This window comes from Ursus americanus, chromosome 21 (assembly GCF_024610735.1).
Source record: "Ursus americanus isolate L20-20 chromosome 21, mUrsAme1.1.p, whole genome shotgun sequence".
NCBI classification, from domain to species: Eukaryota; Metazoa; Chordata; class Mammalia; order Carnivora; family Ursidae; genus Ursus; species Ursus americanus.
The window spans coordinates 46304149-46327728 of NC_142147.1; the positions used below are offsets into that span (position 1 = coordinate 46304149).

Genomic DNA, 23580 nt, shown 5'->3' on the forward strand with positions numbered 1-23580 from the left:
ACCAAGAGATCAAGAGTCACATGCTCCACCGACTGAACCAGCCAGGAGACTGTAACCAAATTTAAAATAATTGAAATCAGAGTCTGTTCTCTGAAAATAGTAATCAAACTAGAAATCAGCAATAGAAAAACAAGAGACATCTCCAAAACATTTGTAAAGCAAGCTACATATTTGTAAATAATCTAGGGTTCAAGGAGGATATCTCAAAGGAATTTTAAAAAAATACAGAGACTTAAAAAGATGTTTTAGCTATTTATTTGAGAGAGATGGGGAGAGAGAGGGAGAGGGAGAGTCCAGGTGAGCACCAGCAGGTGGAGCAGCAGAGGGAGAAGCAGGCTCCCCGCTGAGCAGGGAGCCCAACACAGGGCTCCATCCCAGGACCCTGAGATCATGACTTGAGCTGAAGGCAGATGCTTAACTGATGGAGCCACCCAGGTGCCCCTAAAAATACACAGAATTAAATGAAAAATACTAAAAAGAAATCTGTCCCATTTGTGGGATGCAGCTTATCCTGTCCTGAGAGGAGAATTTGTAGCATGAAATGCTTACACATAATAAAAGAGGAACTATCTCAAAGCAAATAATCAAACTTCCTAACACAAGAACTAGAAAAGTTAGAGTAAAGTGAACCCAACTAAGAGCAGAAAGGAAGAAATAATAAGATAAGAGCACCCAGGTGACCCTTATGTTGGCCACTATGAGTGGACAGAATGGACCTGATGCCCATGGGTGGGCAGCACTGGGTCTGTAGCATCACAGTTGGTTCTGTGGGTGGGTCGTGGATGGGAAAGAGGAAGATGGGGGTGGGGGCCCTAGTGTTTTCTCTTCCTCTGAGGGGTCACAGGCAGATGCAGGAACACGCAGATGTGGCATTCTACCCTGGGAGATCTTCAGGCCCCACTTGCCCCTTGGGTGGAAGGTCTGCTCTGCTGGGAAGGACAGGCAGATGGCAAAGGACTCTGACTCCAGGCACAGCGGTCAGCAAGGAGGAGCTGGGAGAATAGCCCAGGGTTCTGCTGAGCCCTGCTGCCTGGGGGAGCTCAGCTGGGGCTTGGGAAACAGGAGGCTGTGCTCAGGGGTGCTCTAGACTGGGTGATGGGTGTGTTTCCAAGGTCAGGCATCAAGGGTCAGAAGTTAATCATGAAACATGCCGTCCTTATTGTAGACAAGAGAGGGTCGAGACACTCAGGGGCCAGGAGGTTCCCCAAGGGGCTGGAGCACCTCCTAGCGTCCCTGAGGCCACCCTCTGGGGCAGCAATCAGCCATGCAGAGAGCTGTAATCAATGTGCCAAGAAGTAACATCCGGACGTGTGCAAAGGGTTTACGATTCACATGAGAGCAGAATCGGGTTGTCCCTGTGATAGCATTCTGCCTCGCTTCATCTTTCTTCTGTAGGATAGAAATGGGCAGCCTCTCCCCCAGTCCCTCACTGCCTCCTCCCTGCTCCACTCCTGGGGGGAGGGAGGCTAAGATACTGTCCATGGTGCTGACGAACTCCAGCTTTTCCCAGGGCTTTGAACCCTTAATCTCCTCTGTCCACAGACTTTCCATTCTTGACAAGGAGCATTAGGAACCAGGAAGAGGTGGAGAGGGTAGCAGGGAGTGTGGACTGGCCTCTGTCTCCATCGCTCAGGGTAGGGAGGGTGCTGTGGACATCACTGCAGGAAGTGACTCCACAGTCAGATGACCAAGTCCAGGCTGCCCACCAGCAGTTTGTAGAGAAGGCTGGTGATGAACCTGAACCTTGGTCCATGTCCCTGAATATCCTCAGGGCCTAGAGCTGGTTCTCTGGTTCCGACTGCGGCTTCTCACCCCCTTAGAGTCCTGGGTCTCAGGGGGCCCCAGGCATTTGGGAAACTAAGAAGCCACTTCTGCTTTGTGGTTGATCTGGCAGTAAATGTTTGTGTCGCGGTGTTGTAATTCCTATAAAAGAAGAAGAGGACTCTGAGCCACTGTCACCTCCTTAGAACATATCTGGTTTACTTTTCGGTTCTAGACTCATGTGGTCTGCTCTGTGAGAGCCTGGCTGTGTCACAGGTTTCTGACCCAGGCCCCTCGTTCCTCCCAGTACCCCCCATTTCCCATTTGTTCTGCTGTTTCTTGAACCTGAAATCACAGCCAGGGTCATGCTGGGGGAAGATCTTCAGCCCCCTTGGCTTCTGGGACCAGAACATTCATTGCCCACACTCACCTGATAGATAGGAATGGCTGTGGTGGGGCTGGGCAGGGAATCCTAGACAGAAAAGAATGGGAGTAGGTAGGCAGAGAGGGAGGGTCATTTCTCTACAGAAGTGACAGTTCTGCCTTTTGAACTACCTTAACCATTACCCTGACCATTGCACCCTATGCCCCTATCCTCTTAGCCCAGGAACCCTGGCTGATGCTCCCATGGCCACCCTGCCCCTTGCTGGACTCCAGGTTCTCCTTTGGCTAATTCAGGGGAGCAGGGACAACTCAGGACATGGTAGGGGGTGGTCCTGCCCCTGAAAAGGGTCTAGTCCTGGCCAGAAGAGGGCTTGCCTTGTCCTGGCTATTCTGTGGGAAGCAGGGTCTGCTCCGTGTTGTTGAATTGGTCGTTTGCTCTGTCTTGAGGCTGCACAGCAAGGACCCCAGTGGAAAGAGTGATGGTGGGGGGGGGGACAGCTTACCGGGGATGTAGAGCTTCTGGCTGGACCATGGCCTAGGAACAGAGACAGGAGTTAGCACCCAGGGCTCTGAAGAAGCTTGGACCCACCTTCCCAGGAGGGGATATTCCACAGCTTTCAAAGGACAGGGAAGCAGGAGCACCCTCAGGGAGAGACCATTTTAGGGTCCAGTGAAGGCCAGGTATTGACCTATGAGCCAAATTCCACACACCAGGGAGTATAGCCAGTTGAGATCCCCAGTGTTTCTCCCTAGAGAAATGTTCAGAGACTCCAGAGCAATGACTGGCAGGAGTGGACATTGGGCATGACTTCGGGGCTTCCCTTCCCCCCGGGCTGAAGAGATACTCACGGGGGGTGGATGCCGGGCGCCAGAGCTCTCTGAGGTCATGCCAGCCACTGTCCCTAGGAAAGATCAGGCTTATGTGTGGGGTGCAGGGAGAGGTCACAGCTTTGGTATTAAACAGTGGATAAGCAGGATCCTCATTACAGGAAGGGTTAGAGACCTCCTGTCTCTACCAGTGCTGTTTAGCAGAGAAGGGCCCAAAAGAGGGAATAAGGAAAGGCCTTTGGAGAATATCCTCGAACCACAGGGGAAGACCCACAGGCTGATGAGTGACTAGGAGTAAGTGTCCTCAGGAGGGATGGAGGACCCAGGAAAGAAATCAAACATGATGGGTTGACTGAGTGGAAGCTTCAAGGCTATAGCTGCATATTAGAGGACACTTGGGGTGCCCTGGGTATGTTGGACCCCTAAATGTGGTGCCCTGCTGTGGCCAGACCCTCCCCACTCAGGCCAGGAGATGCTGAAATGTGACAGTGCCTTGTCCTCTTCTCCATCTGCCTGGACAAGAGGCATAAAGGACATCCCAGGGCCTCAACCTGGCTAACCCAGGTCTCTGGTTTCACACATCAGAGTCTGTGGTTCCTACAGCTGCCATTTGAGGGATGACCCCATCTGGCCTGTCAGGCTCTTCCACTCTTCATTGCGTGACTCTGCCAAGTACCACCCTCAGATCATGAGGCTGCAAATCCCCCTCATAGGGCATGTGGACTTAAAGAAACCACGGGAGGTGCTGTTTACTGAGTACTTAGTCCTGTCAGCACTGCTGTAACGTTGCCAAGTGAACCATGACAGCCCTGAGGAGTTGTTCCTTAATGGTCCCTAATGTATAACTAGGGAACATGTGAAAGAAGCACCCAGGTCAACAGCTGCTGAGGAAGGAGCCAGAGGGAATGAGACAGGAAATTCCAGGGGGTAGTTGGGAGGTCTGGAGTAGCCAGTCCAGAATCCTTGGTCAGTATGGGGTCTCCTCCTGGCCAGGGGTCTGCTGCAGGACAGGATCAGTGTGTGGGAAATCCCATCATACCTTCCAGTCCTTGTGCGGAGCAGGAGACACCCCAGGGCCACTGTCAGTGCCAGTGCGACCAGGACCCCCACAGCAATGCCAATGATGGACCCCACAGGGAGACCTGTGGTACTTCTTCCATCTGAATGAAGAAGAAAAAGGGAGAGGAATGAGTCCCAAGTCAAATCAGGGGAAGCCAGGAGGAGCCATGGGTAAAAGGCCTGGTTAGGGAGGAAGAAAGGCCTTGAGTCTGACTGCTGTATGTGTTATCACCACAGTGTCTCATCCCTTTGGCCACTGCACCATTTTTGTTCCTCACACTGAAACCCTGGACTTGCTTTAATCTTCACATTGTACCCCCAGAACTGGGGACAGTGCTGGCATCCTGTTTATTTTCCTTTCTCATGAAGCCTCTTCCCCTGTGTCTTCTGCTCCATCACCATTGATGGTCTTAGAGGGAGGCCCTTACCTGTCCACTCTTCACTGATTAAAGAGAATAATATTAGCTGACTGCTTTCGAGGTCGGCTCTGTGCCAGGCACGTGGGAAATGTGTTACCTCTTATCTGATACTTCCCTGCACATGAGGGGGCCGGATGTCATCACCACTGTGCAAAATGAGCATCTGAGTCTGTAAAGGGCTTCAGTAAATCAGTGAAGGCCTCACAGCTGGAATGTGATCAGACAACACTGAATCCCAATTCCCTGAGACATTACAGCTAGTAACAAAAACGTGACTAACAAAAGAGCAATAGGTGCTAAGTTTGATTGAGCCTGAATCTGTGTATAACGCTGTCTCAAGATTTCATCTCATGAATTTATATTAACAACCCTCACAACTGCCCTAAGATCCGGCTGTTCTTTCCAGTTTTAGAGATGAGGAAACTGAGGTTCAGGAGTTTGAGCATCTTGCCTGAGGTCCAACAGCTGGTACATATCAGAACTGAGATACTAACAAGATTCGTCTAATTCTGGGGAATATTATCCACACTGACCTAGAGGCTCTGAAGGAGGCTCCCACCTCCTCCAGGCCAGCATCCATTTCACACCGCCTGCCAGTAAAATATACAGGGAAGATGCGGCAGAGGTCGAGGGTCACTCGCAGCTCACATCCAGCCTGATGGGGTTACTTTTGTAGCAATTGACCAGATTGGAGTCCTCACACTCTAATTCCCTGCATCCTCCCTCCTGACAGGATCTATGGTGAGAGTGCTATTGTCCTGCGACAGCTTCATCCTCTCCATTAGCTTTAGACTCTGACCATTGAGAACCAGTGGATGGAGACACCAGGATTATGTGTGGAGCAGGTCAGGACCACAGAGTCCTTATGTTCTGTGACTATGGCATTGTTGGCCTGGACAAAGGGCTGAGCCACTGGCTCTGTGGAGAAACACAGGAGGTTATGGAATGAGAATCAGTTTGGAAATGGGGCCACATCCTTCCTCTGAGATGCAAGCCAATCTGAGGGCCCAGCGAGCTCTGTAATGGGGCCTGAAAGGATGGCCTTGCTGTCTGCAGAAGCCCGAGTATCTTTGTTCAGGTGAGATCTGTAAGGAGAGGGCAGTACCTTCCCCTCTGACGCTCAGTCATGTGTCTCTTCTGCCTGGACATCTCTGTAGTATCAGCACCAGGAACCTCTTAGCCCACATGGCTGGCAGCCTTTTTATTATGAGGAATTCTTTCCCATTGAGTTTTGTGTGACTTTCTTGAACTTCTGTGACTTTGAAAGATCAGGCCTCATTCCTTATATACCTTTCCAATATGTTGGGGGAGGAAAACTCACACCCCTTATACCTCCGTGTCCAAGGCAGCTTTATGTAAAGTAGGGAAGCCATTTACACTGTTACAATTAACTACGGAATGAGAGCTGACTGCCCCCTCTTCTTTAACTTAGGAATCAAAATGTTTTCAATCTACAGGATTTCTCACCTCGAAGAAGACTCTTACTTCCAAATCTGTGGATTGACTCTCATGGTGAAAACTCATGTAGAGAAGAGGTTACTGTATACAGAATACTGGCACTCTTACAAATAGAAGGAAACTACTGCAACATAATAAAGGCCCCATAAGAAACACCGAAGGCTACCATCATCTCCATGATGAAACACTGAAAACCTTTCTTTCAACATCAGGTAGAAGTTAAACATGCCACTCTCAACATCCGTATTCAACACAGTACAGAAGTCCAGTCCAAAATAATTAGGAGGAAAAAAACACAGAATATGATTAAATTGGAAAGAATAAGTACAATCATGTCTGCTCATAGACAACATGAAATTTTATGTAGAAAATACTGAAGATTCCACAAAAAACTGCTGAACTAATAAACAATTTCAACAACTTTGCAGGCTACAAAATCAACACAAAAATCACTGTGTTCCTGACACTAACAGTGACGTACCCGAAAAAGAAAATAGGAAAACAATTCTATTTGCAATAACATTAAAAAGAAGAAAATTCTTAGGAAAAAAGAATCAAATACTTAGGATTTAACTTAATTACTGAGTCAATAGACTGTTTATGGAAATCAATAAAACATTGATGAAAGAAATGATAGAGGATGCAAATAAATGGAAAGACATCCCATGTTCATGGATGATGAGACTTAATATTGTTAAGATGACAGTGCTATCCAAAGAGATCCGTGGATTCAATGTAATCTCTATCAAATACTTTTTAAAATGATTTTACTTTTAAGTAATCTCTATACGCAATGTGGGGCTGAAACCCACAACATCAAGATCAAGAGTTGCCATCCACTGACTGAGCCAGCCAGGTGTCTCCCTATGAAATTCAGAAGGAAATATTTTGCAGAAATAGGAATTTCCAAAAATTCACATGGAATCTCAGGGGCCTGAAATAGCCATACTTATTTCGAAAAAGTACAAAAAGAAGGACTCCCACTTCCTGACTGCAAAGCTACAGTAACCAAAATAACCGGGGTCCGGTATAAAGAGAGACATAGCGATGAATGGAATAGAATAGGCACCCCAGAAACAAACCCTGGCATATATGGTCCAACGATTTTCTAGAAGGTTGTCATGACCATTCAATGGAGAAAAAAATCTATTCAACCAATATTGTGGGGAATACTGGATATCCATGCAAATGAATGAAGTTGGACTCCAATTACACCATGTACAAATATTAATGTAAAGTAGATAAAAAATCTAAACATAAGAGTCAAATGTAAAAGTCTTAGAAGAAAACATAAAGCAAGAACTATTTGAAACTGAAGACCCCAATGATTTCATACTTATGACACTCAAAGCAAAGACAATAAAAGAAAAAGTAGATGGATTGGATTGCATCAAAATGGAAAACTTCTGTGCATCACAAGACACAATCCAGAGAATGGTAGCACTAGTTTTGGAATGAACAGGGTATAGGGATGAAATGCACAGCATAGGAAATACAGTCAATGGTATTTTGATGGGGCTGCATGGTGACGGATAGGAGCTATAATGTGTTGAGAAGAGCGTAACACATAGAGTTGTCCAATCACTATGCTGTACAAGTGAAACTATGTTACACTATGTATCAAGTAAAGTTCACTAAAGAAAAAAATAGTGTCGGCAACCCATGGTTTGGAAGGAAATATTTGCAATCATATCTGGTAAGAGGTTAATATCTGGATTATATAAAGGACATCTGCAATTCAACAATAGAAGCAACTTGACCCTGAGGATCCTTCTACTTCCCCATTTGCAAAACCTTCTTCTATACATGGGGCTCTCTGGAGCTGAGAAAACCCGTCCCCACCTTCCAGGCTGATCCAAGCTCTGCCATGACAAATCAGAAGGCAGGGAGGAAAGGTCTGCTGACATGTAATAGGTGCGTGCAGGCACAGATTAGGGATTTGCTTGTGGGAAAAAGCTCTTCTAGGCTCTATTCTGAAAGCCAGACAGACCTTCACCACAGCATCAGTGCAGAAGCTCCAGGGATCCACTTACCAGAGACTGTGATAGTCTTGACTGTGGTCTTACTGAGGCGAGTGCCTGAGTTAGAGGCGACGCAGGTATAGGCTCCACTATCATTCACAGTGACGTTGGGGATAAAGAGCTCCTGTGTGGATGTCTGGGGCCTCCCATTGACAAGCCAAGAGTACCGTGCGGGTGGGTTAGAGGCTGCGTGGCAGGAGAGCCTGAGGCTGGCCCCTGGACGGTAGTGAGAGTCTGAGGGGGAAATGGTGGGGGCGTCCGGGCCATCTGGAGCAAACAGAATAAAGCCACAGGTGATGTAATCTGAAGGAAGGGGAAGCTCCTGGTCTGTATTAGTGCCACACTGCCCCTCTGAGCTGAGTCCCAAACTTGTCTGAGAAAGTCCCAACCAGAAGCCCCCTGTGTTCACTGAGCCTGGGTCTGAGACAGTCACCTGTGTCCCCTCACAGGTTGGTGACCCTCTCAGGGAGGAGCAGCCTGTCCCCTCCTCATCTTGGCTTAGGCTGGGTCTGCCCACGTTTCCCTGGGACAAGAAGCCATGGCCAGGCTGGGGGTCCAGCTGAGAGTCATGGACTCGGACCCCAGAAGGATGGATGTGGCCTGGCCTCTGGCAGTGTGGATTTGGGCTGGCAGCGCGGGCCAGGTAGGAAGGGAAGTTACTCACAGAGAACATTCAGGGTGAATGGGTCACTACGACCGGCACTCACTGGGTTCTGAGTCCCACACTCATAAGGTCCTGTGTCATGTCTTGTGACACGGTGTATAGTGAGAGTCCTGTTGTCCAGGGACAGCTCCAGTGTGGCGCTGGCCGGGAGGCTCTTCCTGTTTACTGACCACAGGTAGCTTGTGCTCTGAGTCTGAGGTTCACACGTTAATACTACAGGATCCGCATTGTCCAAGGGGTCAGAGTTGTTGCTTGTGATGATGGGTTTGGGTAAATCTGCTGTGCAGACAACAGGAGAACATTGCCCTCGGTGGTACCTTTGATTCCCTCGCAAGCACCTTGAATCGAATTCCCAACTCTTAGCCCTCAGCCAACCTGAGTCCTTCAAGCATAAGGCAGGTCTGTGTATCTCAAGACAAATGCATGAGGATCTGAGCCTCAAAGAAAGTAAAGCCCCTGCTCTGTGTGTCTGATAGCACAGGCTTATGCAATGTCAATTACAGAGCAGCATTGGGTCATGGAGACATAAGACAGAGTCACAGACAGCCCCGGACCTCTCCTGGAGCTTCACTGACCTGACAGCCCAGCCTGGGGATGGGGTCTGAGCAGAAAGGACACCCGGGGACACCAGGAACAAGCCCGGAGATCAGTTCAGTACTCAGGCCAGGTCCTGCAGGGGGTGTTCTGCCCGCTGTTTGATAATGAGTGACATAGGCAGAGACCCCATCCATGGCAGACCTGAGTCCAATGACCAAGCAGAGAGCGAGGGGATGAGCAGGAAGCAGGGGTGGTGAGGGACGAATGACCCATCATCTCTTCAGAGAGGCGTCCTGGGTGCAGCGTCCTGGGACTTCTGGCCACACAGGCTCCCTGCCCACAGCTGGAGAGACACCCACACTGCTCACTCCTTCCCTCCTAAACAAAAGCAACTGAGTTTGTTACACGTGGACCCTGGGCTGGTTTCAGGTGCAGAGTCCGGAGGAGAAGGCAAGTGCTTTCCCTGACACCCAGTGGGACCCACAGCAACACATCAGCAATCAATCTGATCTCAAGTGCAGCCCATGGAGGTGAGTGTCCCCACCTGAGGGGCGGCCAGGTCATTCTGCCTCTGATTGTTCACGCAGGTCACATGGTTGTCGAGTAAACACAGAGTGAGCCTCCACTTGCCCTCACTGCCCACACCTGCATCCCTCCCTCTGATGGAGGAGAGGACGGGGCTGTGTCTGCACCCAGAACCCTGGGAACTCTGAAATGCTGTCACCGGTCTGAGTGGCCCTGATTCAGTGACTGTGTCTCCCCGTGCCTCAGTTTCCACTTAATGCGGTAGGAATAATGATAAATGATCTCTGCTTTCCATCCCTGTGAATTAACCCTTAAACGAACCCAAATCCCTGACCTCAATCTTGCTCTGTAGCAGCTGGCCAATCAAATGGCATCGTGTCTGCTCCTCTCCACAAGAGAAGGCCCCCTGGGGGGCCTCTTGCTCTGTTCCTCCCTGGGGGTGCTGACCTTCCTCTGCATTCCCCAAGTCCCCCACAGCACTTGGCTAATGGACTGGGGACTTTTTACGTGTGTGCTGTCCATGCTGAGTCTCAGGTGAAGGACCAGGCTCTGCCCTCCCCAGATGTGACCCTTGAGACTGAGCACTGGCTGCTGAGCAGCTCGGGCAGCCGGGAAATGGTTGCTCCCAGTCAGCTCTGCCCGGGATCCTAACCCCATCCTGGCACAGACCCCCAGGCTCACTAGGATCAGCAGCCCCAAGGCAGTGGTCTGGGCAGGGGCTTTATGGGCTGAGCTCTGGGGAGGAGCCCACGGAACCTCAGGCCTGGTCCTGACTGGGTCCTGTAGGGTCTTTCAGATGATCCCAGAGTCTGGATCCCGAGAAAGGAATTCTGACCTTAGGAAGTTTGTCTCCAGTGTGTGTGTCCTGCACTAATGCTCAAACCCCTACACAGGACATAATGCCGAGGGGGATGGAGGTCCCGTCCAGGCCTGTGAATCCCATGTGTGTGACGTAGAATTCACCCCACCCAACACCAGAGATGAGAGAGAATTACTCACAGAATACGAGGATTTCTCCTGTTCCTTGTTCCACTTGAGCATTTTTCATTACGATTTGTAGGGTGTAGTTTCCTGTGTCATTCAGGGTGACTCTCTGGAACAGCAGGGATCCATTGGGGTATATTGTCTCTCTGCCGCTGTGTGCAGGCCCTGGGGTAGTTACTTGTGTGTCTACTACATATGATAGAATTTGATGGCTGGTATTTGCAGTTTCCCCTCTGAACCAGTTACAGCCTAGAAGATCCCCAGGCAGATTGTGGACTCGCAAAAGAACGTCCTTCCCTTCGGCAGCATTGGGCGGCACCGATTCCACAGTGAGTTGGGCAGTGGTGGGCGGGTTCCAGAAGGTTAAGAGTGAGACTAAGAGGGACGGGAGGAGACATATCAGTGTTTGGAGCAAAGTGTTGGGAAAGAAAGCTGCGGCCCTGGACACGGAACAGGTCCTAATCCCCCATTCATGGTGTGTGTGTGAGTGTGCCCGTGTATCTTTGTCTGTGTGTGTGTGTGTATGTCTCCTGGGGGTCAAGGTCAGCGGCATGACCACACTACATCAGCACCTCTGAACTTAATTTCCTCACTTTCGAACACATTTCCCATCATGTCGTTGCTCATCACTCCCTCCCTGCCCTCGGATACCTGTTCACTCTCAGGGGGTCCTGGGGAGAGGCCTGCCCTGACCACCTCCTCTAAAGACCCTCTGTCTTCACGTTCTGACCTTTCCCTGCTCTGTTCCCTTCCTGGTGCTTGTCACTACCTGACATCACATTCTAGATGTCTCTGCATGTCTGTCTTCCTTCCCATAGAAGTGAGCTCGAGGAGGGCAGGGACTCCTCTAATCTATGCTGTACCCCAGTGGTGGGGCAGGCTGCAAACACCCGGGACTGAATGAATGTGTCCCCAGTATCCTTTGCGGCTAGCATTTATCTGTCAGGATCTCAGGTTGGTGGGAAGGGGCAGGGATTAGGGTCCCTGGTTGTTGTTACCATACATTTCCCAAATTCAGTCCTCAGTGATGAGTAACTTATGAAATAACCCTTCCCTCACCACTTGCAGATCACGGCATTTTCCTGTTGCTGAGCCGGCTCCCCAGTCCTGCCCTGCTCTCCCGTCCCCTCTCAGAGCCCTGTCCTCCACAGGATTCCCAGCCCACCTCTGTCTCCCATCCTCCTGCCCACTCCCAGGGGATCATCCCTCTCACCTGCCAGCAGGAGCTCCTGCCAGGGGACATGTCCTCCTCGGGGAGGGGCTGAGGGGGGCTCCATGGTGCCTGCTGCCCGCTCTGTCCCTCCCGCTGTGAGAAGAGCTTCTGCTCCAGAAATGCTCAGGAGCAGTGCTGTCCCAGTCCTGTCTACTCTGCTGTCCTTCCTCCCTCTGTGCTGAGAGGCCTCTGTGGGCAGGCTTTCTGGGCTGGGTCACGTGGGTCAGGGGGTGGGTCTCTGCCAGTTTCCCCTCCCCCCCTTCCTCACCTGTTCCTCCTGAATCCCTTGTCCTCTTCTTCCCCTTTCATTTCTGTCTACACTTCAGTTCCCTGGGAACTGCTGAGGCCTCTCCCTCTTCAGCTGTGATTTCCCACCATATGCGAGAGCGCGCACACACCCTTGTTTGGACAAGCGCAAGGCTGTGGTGTTGTGGTCCGGTGACCCCCACAGCTAGGGGGCACAGGGCAGGGTCAGTGCCCCCACAGCCCTCTCTCCTCCCCGTGTGGCTTTCCCTTCAGAGCAGGAGCCTGGAGGCTGCCTGAGGAACTCTCGTCACAGGGATGTCACCCCCACTGTGCACTGGAGTCACCTGTGGAACTTTATCAAGACTGTGAACGCCCAGGTGACACCTAGAAATGCTGCTTCAGCAGATGCCCAGCCAGGCTGAGACCCCATGATGTGGGGGTGGGGCCTCCTCTCAGTCTCCTTTGCCCACGGAGGGTCTATGGATCCTGTGAAAATGCAGATTCTGACTCAGCAGGTGTGGTGTGGACCCCAGAGTCAGCCTCTAACAAGCTCCCAGGTGATGCTGGCCATCCCGGCCCCGGGAGCACACTGCGAATAGCCAGACTGAGGGGACCCGGTTCCCTTAGAGGATGGCCCTTCCCCCTACTCCCAGTTGGCCTCTGCTGTGTCCTGGCCTTGAGTCTGTTAGCACCACACAGAATGCCCCAGGGTCCTCCACATCCAGGGGATTATTTCTGTTTGAAACAGAGAAGCCCAGCTGGGCACCAGTCTCCCCAGTGTTCTCACAGGATCTGGGGAGGTTGGATTGCCTCCTGGCAACAAGGTCCCAGAGATGACTCTGGGGTGAGGAAGGGGCCGGCTGAGTGATGACTGGTGAGGGACCCAGTGTCCATCCCTGTGTGTCCCCAGCCCGGCCTCTGGTTCCAGGGACAGAGACCCAACCAGGTGTGTCAAGGGCTCAGTTCCCAGGCGGGAAGGGGGTTTCCTGCATATCCTGGGAAGAGAAGAGATGGTGGGAGGCCAGGTGGCTGGGGCACCAGGAAGGTGTTGAGGAGACCCTCCATCTCCATGTTTGTTGACTGAACTGTGGCCCAGAGACTGTCCATGTGCTCCTGAGTGTCCTGGGCAGCCCGTGTCCTCTGCCTGGGGGACTTTCCTGTGGTCACCCTGCCTCCCCCGTAAGTGGTGCCAGGCAGGGAATGGGGAGCTGAAGAGGGATCCCTGACAGATCAGGATGGTTCTAGGGCCCCAGAAGGAGTGGGCAGGACAGAACAGGCATGTGTGAGGGACCCAGAAGGGTCTGTTAAAGAAAGGAATGGAAACCAGACTCCCCCTCCACCTCCTTAGCCAAAGCCAGCTTCAGGGTTTTATGTCCTGTGTGCTGTCTGTATGTCCCTATGTCCCCCCTGGAGGCGATGCTGAGGGGCTGCCAGGGATGCTGACCAGGCTCCAAAGGATGTGAGGGTCCCTGAAACCTGGGCAGAGGTGAGGGACTGGGCAGCCTGGGTCCTGGTCATTGCGGGACCCTGATCACCCGACTCCATCCTAGGGCAGCATGAGCCCAGGGAGAGGACAGGCCCTGTCCAGAGGATTCCTCATCCTGTGTCAGGAGAACTGTCTTACCAGAGGGATGTGCTCCCTCAGCAGGAGCTCTATGTCCTGGAGATTTCAAAGAATGACCTAGTAGAGGTCTCTTGAGCTTTGGGGAAAAACCCAGCCTGGGGGACTGAGCACCACAATGCCCTGTCTCCCCATCACAGCGGGTGGGGGGGAGGGGGGATGGGCGATTGCACCTAAGTCATCTGTGTCCTTGTCTCTCTTCTGCTCTAGGTCTCCTCACAGGAACCAGGAGCTGGATTGGCTCCACCCAGAGACACAACTGAGGGATCCCAGGGCTGCCTCTGTCAAAGGGAGGAGACCCTCAGCCCCGGGGAAACACAGGCCGATCTGGGTTCTCCTGTCCCATCTGCCGGGAAGTTCCCCTCATTCCCCAGGACTCCTTGGACTGCTTAGAAATCTTCAGGGGGACACTGCAGCTGTCCCCACAGACCAGGGGCCTTCAGGGAGTCACCCACTGATGTCTTTGGAGGTCAGGGTAGGACTCTGAAGTCCCCTGGTCGTAATTGCACCTGGGCTGGTGATCCAGAATTTGTGGCAGGTCAGATCTCTGAGAGAAGAGGAAGGACACAGCTGCCCACCCAGGCCCTCTGGGGACAGAAGATAGTCACAAGACAAAGATGGGAGGGGGTGTCTGTGTTTTGGGAATGAATGGGGGTCTCACCTCTAACTGTAGGAGTCCCTGTCCTCCCTCCTGAATCTAGGAGGTGTAAACGCCTGACAGCCTTACAGGGACAGCCTCGGGCACGTGCTGGCCTCCTCCCATGTTGATGCCAGTGCCCTGGGTCTGCAGGGAAGAGGCTCTGACCCCAGGTGACAGGGGGGTGACATGCTTCCATTGTGTGGTTGCCCTCATCTATTTAATGAGTATTTACTGGGCATCTGTGTTGTGTCAGGTCCTGGGCTGGATCCTGGGAATCCACAGAGAACAGGACAGATGTGGGCCCTGGACTCGTGGGGTTTACCCTGTAACAGGGCCACAGGCACTCAGGAAATCCTGGCACTGAGGAGTCATTATAATCGAGAGCAGGGCCAGGAAGAGAAATTGTCTGGTAGGTCTGGAGCATGTCAGGGGGTCTCAGCTGATGGGGGGTCACATGGAGCCCTTCTAAGAAATTGACCTTATGGTGAGTGGACCTTTGCCCCTCTAGGGACAGAGGATGTGGAGGGACAAACTGCCCACAGAGGGACCAGTCTCAGCGGGCAGATGCCTGTCTGGCCGGAGGGGTTGACGGGGTCCAGTGTGGGGAGCCTGGAGAGCCAGGAGGACTGTGACTGAGTGAGGCTGGGGAGGGTCAGACCCTGCTGGGCTGTGGGCTCCCTGAGGAAGCCTCCAGGGCACGAAGCAGCTCTGCCGCCCTCTGGTGGAAGGTGAAGGAAATGTGGAAGAAAAAGTCTTACCCACCTCGCGTTTTAAAAATTGTCTATTTTTTTTAAGGATTTTATTTATTTCTTTGAGAGAGAGAGAGAGACAGCCAGCGAGAGAGGGAACACAAGCAGGGGTAGTGGGAGGGGAAGAAGCAGGCTCCCAGCAGAGAAGCCTGATGTGGGGCTCGATCTCAGAACGCTGAGATCACGCCCTGAGCAGACACTTAACGACTGCGCCACCCAGGCGCCCCTAAAATTTTGTACTTTAAGTAATATTTCACATATGGACGTATAGTTTTTAACTACTTTATTGAGTTGTAGTTGATATATAAGAAATCCAACATATTGAAAGAATACAATTTAATAATTTTTGGCACACGCATGCAGAGAAGTCATTCATACCTGAAAATAATGAATGTGTCCCTTCTTCTCAAAAATCTCCTCTCATGTCCTCTTTATTCCTCCTGTTCTATGCTTTTTCTTGCCCAACTGCTCTGGCTAAGACTCTCAGTACTATGCTGAATAGAAGTGGTGAGGATGAGCACCCTTGTCTGTTTCTGATCCCAGTAGGGAAGCTTTCAGCCTTTCTCCACCGAGTATGGTGTTAGCTCTGGGCTTTTATTCTGTTGAGGAGCAGCAAGTGGATAGTTTCCTAGGCTTGTAATTTCTGTATATCTGTGTCTTTGCCCACTGCGGAGAAAGGGGAGCACTCCTGCAGTCGGTGGGCATGTAAACCCGTGCAGCCATTCTGGAACACAGTAGGAAGGTTCCTCTGAAAGATTAAAAGTAGATCTACCCTCTGATCCAGCAACTGCCCTCCTGGGTATTTACCCAAAGGATACAAAAATACTAATTCAAAGGGATACACACACCCCGGTGTTTTTAGCAGCATTATTTACAGTAAGCAAACTGTGGAAACAGCCCAAATGTCCATCAGTGGAGGAATGGATAAGGATGATGTAGTTTGGATGGAATATTACTAAGCCACAAAAAAGAATGAACTCTTGTCATTTGTAATGATATGGATGGAGCTCGAGTGTATTATACTAAGTGAAATAAGTCAGAGAAAGAGAAATACCATATGATTTCACTCGCGTGGAATTTAAGAAACAAAGCAAATTAGAATAGTGGAAAAAGAGAGAGAGAGAGGCAAACAAAGAAACAGAGTCTTCACTATAGAGAACACACTGGTGGTTGCCAGGGGAAGTGGGGGGATTTGTGAGATAGGTGATGAGGATTAAGGAAGGCACTTGTGATTAGAACCTGGTACTAAATGGAAGTGTTGAACCATGTGTTGTATACTTAAAACTAATAGTAGAGTGCATGTTAACTAACTGGAATTTATTTTATTTTATTATTCTATTTTTTTAAGGTTTTTTTTTTTTAATTTTGCACAGAGAGAGAGCAAGGAAGTACAAGCAGGATAGAGGGAGAGGGAGAAGCAGATTCACTGATGAGCAGGGAGCCCTTCCCTGGGCTCGATCTCAGGACTATGGAGCAGGACCTGAGTTAAAGGCAGACGCTTAACTGACTAGGCACCCAGGCACTATCTATATGATTTTTTGATTAATCGATTGAAAGTTATGGATATCCTAATGTTTCACCCTAACTACTTCAGCCTGAAACCTCATCAGAACCAGGATTTTCTCCTATATATCCCCAGTACGATGATCAAGCTCCCCCAATTTGATATTAGTACAACAATATAATCTAATACAAAGTCTGTATTCGCTTCCTATTACTGCTGTAACCAATTACCACAAAGACGGCGGCTTAGAAGCAACAGACATTTACCATCTTACAGTTCTGGAGGTCAGAAGTCCAACATGGGATTTACTGACTATAATAGAGATATTGGCGGGGCCACATTCCTTTCTGGAAGTTCTAGGGGTGGATCAATCTTCTTGCCTTCTCCAGTTTCTGGAGTCTGCCCACACTCCTTGATTGTGGTCTCTTGGTGCTCAGAGGGGCGTGTGATTGAGGATTCCATCCCTCCCTCCCCCTCTGCCCCTACCCCCAATTGCAAGTGTGCCCCTTCCCTCTCTCTCATATGAAAAAAACAAATCTTTTCAAAAGGAGGAATCTAACATTAATGCCACTGGATACCAGAAATAGGAAAAAAGTACTGAAGAAATAATGGTCCAAGAAGCTGAGTGAATCCCGAGCAAGATAAGCAGTCACGCTGAGACACATCACAAACTTCTGGAAACTAAAGAGAAGAGAAAAAAAAAAAATCAAGCATGAAGAGCAGCCAGAGAAACAACCCATTGCATATGAAGGAACACTGATTTAGTGTCGGTAGGTCTGTATCTGACAGCACGGAGGCAGAAGGAAGTGGCAGGTTTTTCAAGTCGACTACAAATCCTGTGTCTGGGAGAATGATCTTCAGGAGGAAAGGGGAACTAAGGACATTTTCTGATGAAGGAAGAACATGGAATTTGCTGCCAGCTGACCTACTATGAAAGAATAGCCAAGGGAAAGATGTCCCGTTCATCCTTCTCTGTTGCTTCTGGGTGCTGTCATATCTGAAAGCTAACTGAATTTATTTTTTTTTGAAGAAAACTCTGCCCCCAACATGGGGCTCAAACTCATGAGCCCGAGATCAAGAGTCACACGCTCCACCCACCAAGGCAGAGAGGCGCCCATGACCAAATTTGAAATAATTGAGATCAGGCTATGTTCTCTGAAAATAGTAATCAAACCAGAAATCATCAGTAGGAAGACACCAGAAAAATCTTTGAAACATTGGAAAGCAAGCTCCATATTTCTAAGTAATCTCTGGGTCAAAAAGAAAGTCTCAAGGGAAATTTTAAAAATACAGAGTTAATTTAAATACGCCAAAAAAATGCCTCCACCATTTGTGAGATGGGCTTATGCTGCCCTGAGAGGGGAATTGGTAGCACGAAGTGCTTATATTATAAGAGAGCAATGATCTCAAAGAAATAATGTAAGTTCCTACCACAAGAACTAGAAAAAGAAGAGCAAATAAACCCAACTAAAAGCAGAAAGAAAGACACAGTAAAGATAAGAGCACCCAGGTGACCCTTCTGTTGGCCACTGGGAGTGGACAGAATGGTCCTGAGCCCCCTGGAGAGGCAGGGCTGGTCGGTAGCATCAGAGTTGGCTGTGAGGGTGGATGGGAAAGTGGAAGATGGCGGTGACGGTGAGGTCCCTAGTGTGTTTTCAGGGCATGAATTCTGGGTCTTCCCTACTGGGGTTACTCTGGCAGCCTCTCTCTCTGTCACCCCAGAGGTAAGGACATCCTGAAGGCTGGCTGTGGACACAGAGGAGAAACCTCTGGACAGGTCTCAGTGAGCTGGATCCTGGATTTGGGGACAGGCAAGTTTACTGGTGAAGGCCACCAGTCAGCGCTACCAGGGCTGGGGAGGAGGGCGAAGGACTCAGGACACCGAAAGGGCGTGAAAGGGTCCCACACCGGGATGTGCGCCTGCCCACGGATGCTCCTCCTAGCTCATCTTCGGGTGGTCATCAGAGACCCCATGTTCTGTGCTCCTGACACCCAACCACATTTATAAACACTGGGAGTGTCTATTGCTTTGGTCCCTGAGGGGTGTGAGGACTGCTGAGTGCTCTCACGGTTTGGCCACAGCTCTGGTGTTCTAGTTAGCATGCTTCCAACACGTCCACATCCCTCACCACTTCCTCTATCCTGGGGGACTAGAGTTCAGGCCTTGGTCAACTCATAGGTCACATTTCCCTATGTGACCCAGGAGAGTAAAGATCCAGAGTTTCAGGTGAATTTCTTTTCTCTTTTTCATTTTTTACAATTAATTTTTATTTTTATTTTTAAATTTTTTTTAGTGTAAACTCTACACCACACCTGGGGCTCAAAGTCATGACCTCCAGATCAAGCATTGTGTGCTTGGGGCGCCTGGGTGGCTCAGACACTTAAGTGTCTGTCTGCTGCTCAGGTCGTGTTCCCTGGATCCTCAGATAGATTCCCATGTCCTGTTCCCTGTTCAGTGGGGAGTCAGTTTCCCCCTCTCCCTCTGCCCATCTTCCCCGCTTGTGTTCTCTCTCTCTCACTCTCTCTCTCTCTCTAGTAAATAAATAATATCCTTAAAAAAAACCAACAACAAACCACAAAACAGTTGCATGCTCTATTGACTGAACCAGCCAGGTGCCCCTGGGTGAATTTCTGCTAAGGGAAATGACCATTCACAAAAAAAGGGCCAAGGAGGGGATGAGTTCTCTTTATTCAGATCCTCTCAGATCCTCCCTGGTGGGTCAGGGGTCAGGACACTTCATCTGGGAACCCCCAATTCCTGGGAGATGGGGGCCTTTGTCTTGGGTTCAGGGCAGACTGTAGGGGGTCTCCAGAAATCAGGAGGGACCCGACGCTGGGTCCATGTCCTGAATATTCTCAGGGCTTAGACGCAGTCCTCTGGCTCATGCTGTGGCTCCTGACTCCACCTAGAGTCTGAGGAACAGGAGGGCCCCTTGGAAACTAAGAAGCCATTGCTGCTTTGTGGTTGATCTGGCCATAAATGTTCGTGTTGGGGTGTTGTAATTCCTGTAAAAGAAGAAGAGGACTCTGAGCCCCTGTAAACTTCGTGGAACATATCTGGGTGACTTTCCGGTTCTAGGGCTACCTGGACTGCTCTCTGGAGCCTGGCTGTGTCCCAGGTTTCTGTCTCAGGCCCCTCCTTCCTCAAACTACTCCCTGTTCCCCCTTTGCTCTGCTGTTTCCTGAACCTGAACGCACAGCCAGGGGCAGGCTGGGGGAGATCTTCAGTCCCCATGGGCTTCAGGGACCAGATCAGTCATTGCCCACACTCACCTGGTAGATAGGAACGGCTGTGGTGGGGCTGGGCAAGGAGTCCTAGACAGGAGAGAATGGGTGTTGGTAGACAGAGAGGGAGGGTCATTTGTCTACAGGAGTGACCAGTTCTGCCTCTTGAACTGCCCTCTCCAAGCCCATTGACCCATACCCCAGTCCCAGTCACTGCCCACTGCACCCCCTGCCCCACTCCTGTTAGCCAAGGACCCCTGGCTAATGCTCCCTGTGCCCACCCTGCCTCTGGCTGCACCCAGGGTTCCCCTCACAAGACCCTCTCAGGGAGAAGCAGCCCATCCCCTCCTCATCTTGGCTTAGTCTGGGTCTGCCCACATTTCCCTGGGACAAGAAGCCATGGCAGCCTGGGGACCCAGCTGAGAGTCTTGGACTCGGACCCCAGAAGGATGGATGTGGCCTGGCCTCTGGCAGTGTGGATTTGGGCTGGCAGCCTGGGCCAGGTAGGAAGGGAAGATACTCACAGAGAACATTCAGGGTGAATGGGTCACTACGACCGGCACTCACTGGGTTCCGAGTCTCACACTCATAGTTTCCTGTGTCATTCCTTGTGACACGGTGTATAGTGAGGGTCCTGTTGTCCAGGGACAGCTCCAGCCTGGTGCTGGCCGGGAGGCTCTTCCTGTTTACTGACCACAGGTAGCTTGTGCTCTGAGTCTGAGGTTCACACGTTAATACTACAGAATCCTCATTCTCCACGGGGTCGGAGTTGTTGCTTGTGACGTTGGGTTTGGGTAACTCCGCTGTGCAGACAACAGAAAGAACATTGCCCTGGATGGTACCTGTGATTCCTCTACAGATATCTTTTTGTTGTTGTTGTTAAAGATTCTGTTCCTTTATTTGAGAGTGAGAGAGAGAGAGAGCCCAGGAGCAGGGTAGGTGCAGAGAGAGGGGGAGGAGCAGACTTCCCCCTCAGTGGGGAGCCCCACGTGGAGCTCATCCCAAGACCCTGGGATTATGACCAGAGCCGAAGGCAGACGCTTAACCGACTGAGCCACCCAGGCACACTGTTCCATTGGCATCCTAATCAGAGTTGGCATCTGTCACCTCTCCCCCATGGCCGTTGGTTAATGGACTGGGGTCTTTTTACGTGTGTGCTGTCCATGCTGAGTCTCAGGTGAAGGACCAGGCTCTGCCCTCCCCAGATGTGGCCCTTGAGACTGAGCACTGGCTGCTAGGCAGCTCGGGCAGCTGGGAAATGGTTGCTCCCAGTCAGCTCTGCCCGGGAGCCTAACCCCATCCTGGCACAGACAGACCCCCAGGCTCACTAGGATCAGCAGCCCCACGGCAGTGGTCTGGGCAGGGGCTTTCTGGGCTGAGCTCTGGGGAGGATCCCAGGGCCCCTCAGGCCTGGTCCTGACTGGGTCCTGCAGGGTCTTCCTCAGAGGATCCCAGAGTCTGGATCCTGAGAAAGGAATTCCAACCCTAGGTTGTCTCCACTTTGTGTGTGTCACGCACGAAATGTCAAACCCCCTCTTGGGACATAATGCCGAGGTGGACGGAGGCCCAGTCCAGGCCTGTGAGTTCCATGTGTGTGACGTAGAATTCACCCCACCCAACACCAGAGGTGAGAGAGAGAATTACTCACGGAATACACGCAGCTGTCCAGTTACTTCTTCAACTTGAATGTTTCTCCTCACGGTTTGTAGGGTGTAGTATCCTGTGTGGTTCAGGGTGACTCTCTGGAACAGCAGGGATCCATTGGGGTATATTGTCTCTCTGCCGCTGTGTGCAGGCCCTGGGGTAGTTACTTGTGTGTCTACTACATATGATACAATACGATCAGTGGGTGCCACGCTTTCCCCCCTGAACCAGTGACAGCCTAGAAGATCCCCAGGCAGACTGTGGACTCGCAGAAGAACGTCCTTCCCTTCGGCAGCATTGGGCGGCACTGATTCCACAGTGACTTGGGCAGTGGTGGGCGGGTTCCAGAAGGTTAAAAGAGAGACTAGGAGGGAAGAGTAGAGATGGATCAGTGCTGGGATCAATGTGTTGGGAGGGAAAGCTGGGGCCCTGGAGACGGAGCAGGTGTTAATCCCCCAGGCTCGGGGCGTGTGTGTGTGTGTGTGTGTGTGCGCGGGCGCACACGTGGGTATCTGTGTGTGTGTGTGTGTGTGTGTGTGTGTGTGTGTGTCTCCTGATGGTCAAGGTCAGCAGCATGATCACACTACTTCAGTGCCTCTGAACTTAATTTTCCCTGTTTCGAACACTTTTCCTCACTCCCTCCCTGCCCTCGGATAACTGCTCCCACTCAGGTGGTGCTTGGGAGAGACCTGCCCTGTCCACCTCCTCTAAAGACCCTCTGTCTTCACGTTCTGACCTTTCCCTGCTCTGTTCCCTTCCTGGTGCTTGTCAGTACCTGACATCACATTCTAGATGCCTCTGCATGTCTGTCTTTCCCCCCATAGAATTGAGCTCGAGGAGGGCAGGGACTCTCTGATCTGTGCTGTACCCCAGTGGTGGGGCAGGCTGCAGACACCCGGGGCTGAATGAATGTGTCCCCAGTATCCTCCACGTCTGGCATTTATCTGTCAGAATATCAGGTCTATGGGAAGAGTCAGCAATTAGGGTCCCTGGTAGTTACCGTCAGATTTCCAAATTCAGTCCTACTCTTGAGTAACTTAGGAAACAGACTTTGGCTCACCACTTCCAGATCGTGGGATTTTCCTGTTGCTGAGCCGGCTCTCCTGTCCCCTCTCAGAGCCCTGTCCTCCCGGGAGACCCCAGCCTGCTGCTCTCCCCCATCCTTCCTCCCTCTCCCATGGATCATCCCTCTCACCTGCCAGCAGGAGCTCCTGCCCAGGGAGGCGTCCTCGTCGGGGCGGGGCTGAGGAGAGCTCCATGGTGCCTGCTGCCCACTGTGTCCCTCCCTCCGTGAGAAGAGCTTCTGCTCCAGAAATGCTCAGGAGCACTGCTGGCCGGGTCCTGTCAGCTCCGCTGCCCTTCCTCCCTCTATGCTGAGTGGCCTCTGGGAGCAGGCGTTCTGGGCGGGTCACGTGGGCCAGGGGGCGGGGTCTCTGCCAGCTCCCCTTCCCCCCCATCCCCACCTGTTCCTCCTGAATCCTTTGTCCTCTTCTTCCCCTTTCTTTTCATCTGCATTGCGGGTCCCTGGGACCTGCTGAGGCCTCTCTTCAGCTGTGATTTCCCACCATATGCGAGAGCTAACACGCCCTTGTTTGGACAAGCACAAGCCTGTGGCGTTGGAGTCCAGTGACCCCACAGCTCGGGCCGGCACAGTGCAAGGTCAGCGCCCCCACAGCCCTCTCTCCTCCCCATGTCGCTTTCCCTTCAGAGCAGGAGGCTGCCTCAGGAACTCTTGTCACAGGGATGTTACCCCACTGTGCGCTGGAGTCACCTGTGGAACTTTATCAAGACTGTGAACGCCCAGGTGACACCTAGAAATGCTGCTTCAGCAGATGCCCAGCCAGGCGGAGACCCCATGATGTGGGGGTGGGGCCGCATCTACCTCCCTGTGCCCATGGAGGATCTGCAGATCCTGTGAAAATGCAGATCCTGACTCAGCAGGTATGGTGTGGACCCCAGAACAGGCCTCTAACAAGTTCCCAGGAGGCCCCTACCCAAATTTAAAATAATTTGAATCAGAGTCTGTTCTCTGAAAACAGAAATCAAACTAGAAATCAGCAATGGAAAGACAACAGACATCTCCAAAACATTTTAAAGC

The 23580-nt window shown here is 51.3% G+C and overlaps 2 protein-coding genes across 2 annotated transcripts; both read right to left on the reverse strand.

Annotated features, from left to right (window-relative positions):
* Positions 1-239: 239 nt before the first annotated feature.
* LOC123784836 (cell adhesion molecule CEACAM6-like) lies at positions 240-22845 on the reverse strand. The gene is given in 12 exon segments (XM_087870837.1): positions 240-1923; positions 2192-2233; positions 2649-2680; positions 2995-3047; positions 4013-4133; positions 5093-5158; positions 5161-5256; positions 5259-5369; positions 7943-8197; positions 20363-20641; positions 21487-21846; positions 22678-22845. Coding segments are annotated over 12 exon segments (1545 nt in total). The 5' UTR covers positions 22742-22845; the 3' UTR covers positions 240-1857.
* LOC148108278 (cell adhesion molecule CEACAM8-like) lies at positions 8454-12015 on the reverse strand. Its single transcript, XM_087870836.1, has 3 exons — positions 11854-12015; positions 10656-11015; positions 8454-8870 (listed from the first exon to the last, which is right to left on the reverse strand). Exons 1-3 carry the CDS (start codon positions 11915-11917, stop codon positions 8587-8589), a joined length of 708 nt encoding a protein of 235 aa, XP_087726962.1. The 5' UTR covers positions 11918-12015; the 3' UTR covers positions 8454-8586.
* Positions 22846-23580: the final 735 nt, after the last annotated feature.

Excerpts from the sequence above, each read along its gene's own strand:
- LOC148108278 (XM_087870836.1), bottom strand. The coding sequence starts at position 11,917 with ATGGAGCCCCCCTCAGCCCCTCCCCGAGGAGGACATGTCCCCTGGCAG. Across the intron at positions 11,016-11,853 it reads GCAGGAGCTCCTGCTGGCAG|TCTCACTCTTAACCTTCTGG; the intron begins GTGAGAGGGATG and ends CGTCCCTCTTAG. Across the intron at positions 8,871-10,655 it reads AGGAGAAATCCTCGTATTCT|ATTTACCCAAACCCATCATC; the intron begins GTGAGTAATTCT and ends TCTGCACAGCAG.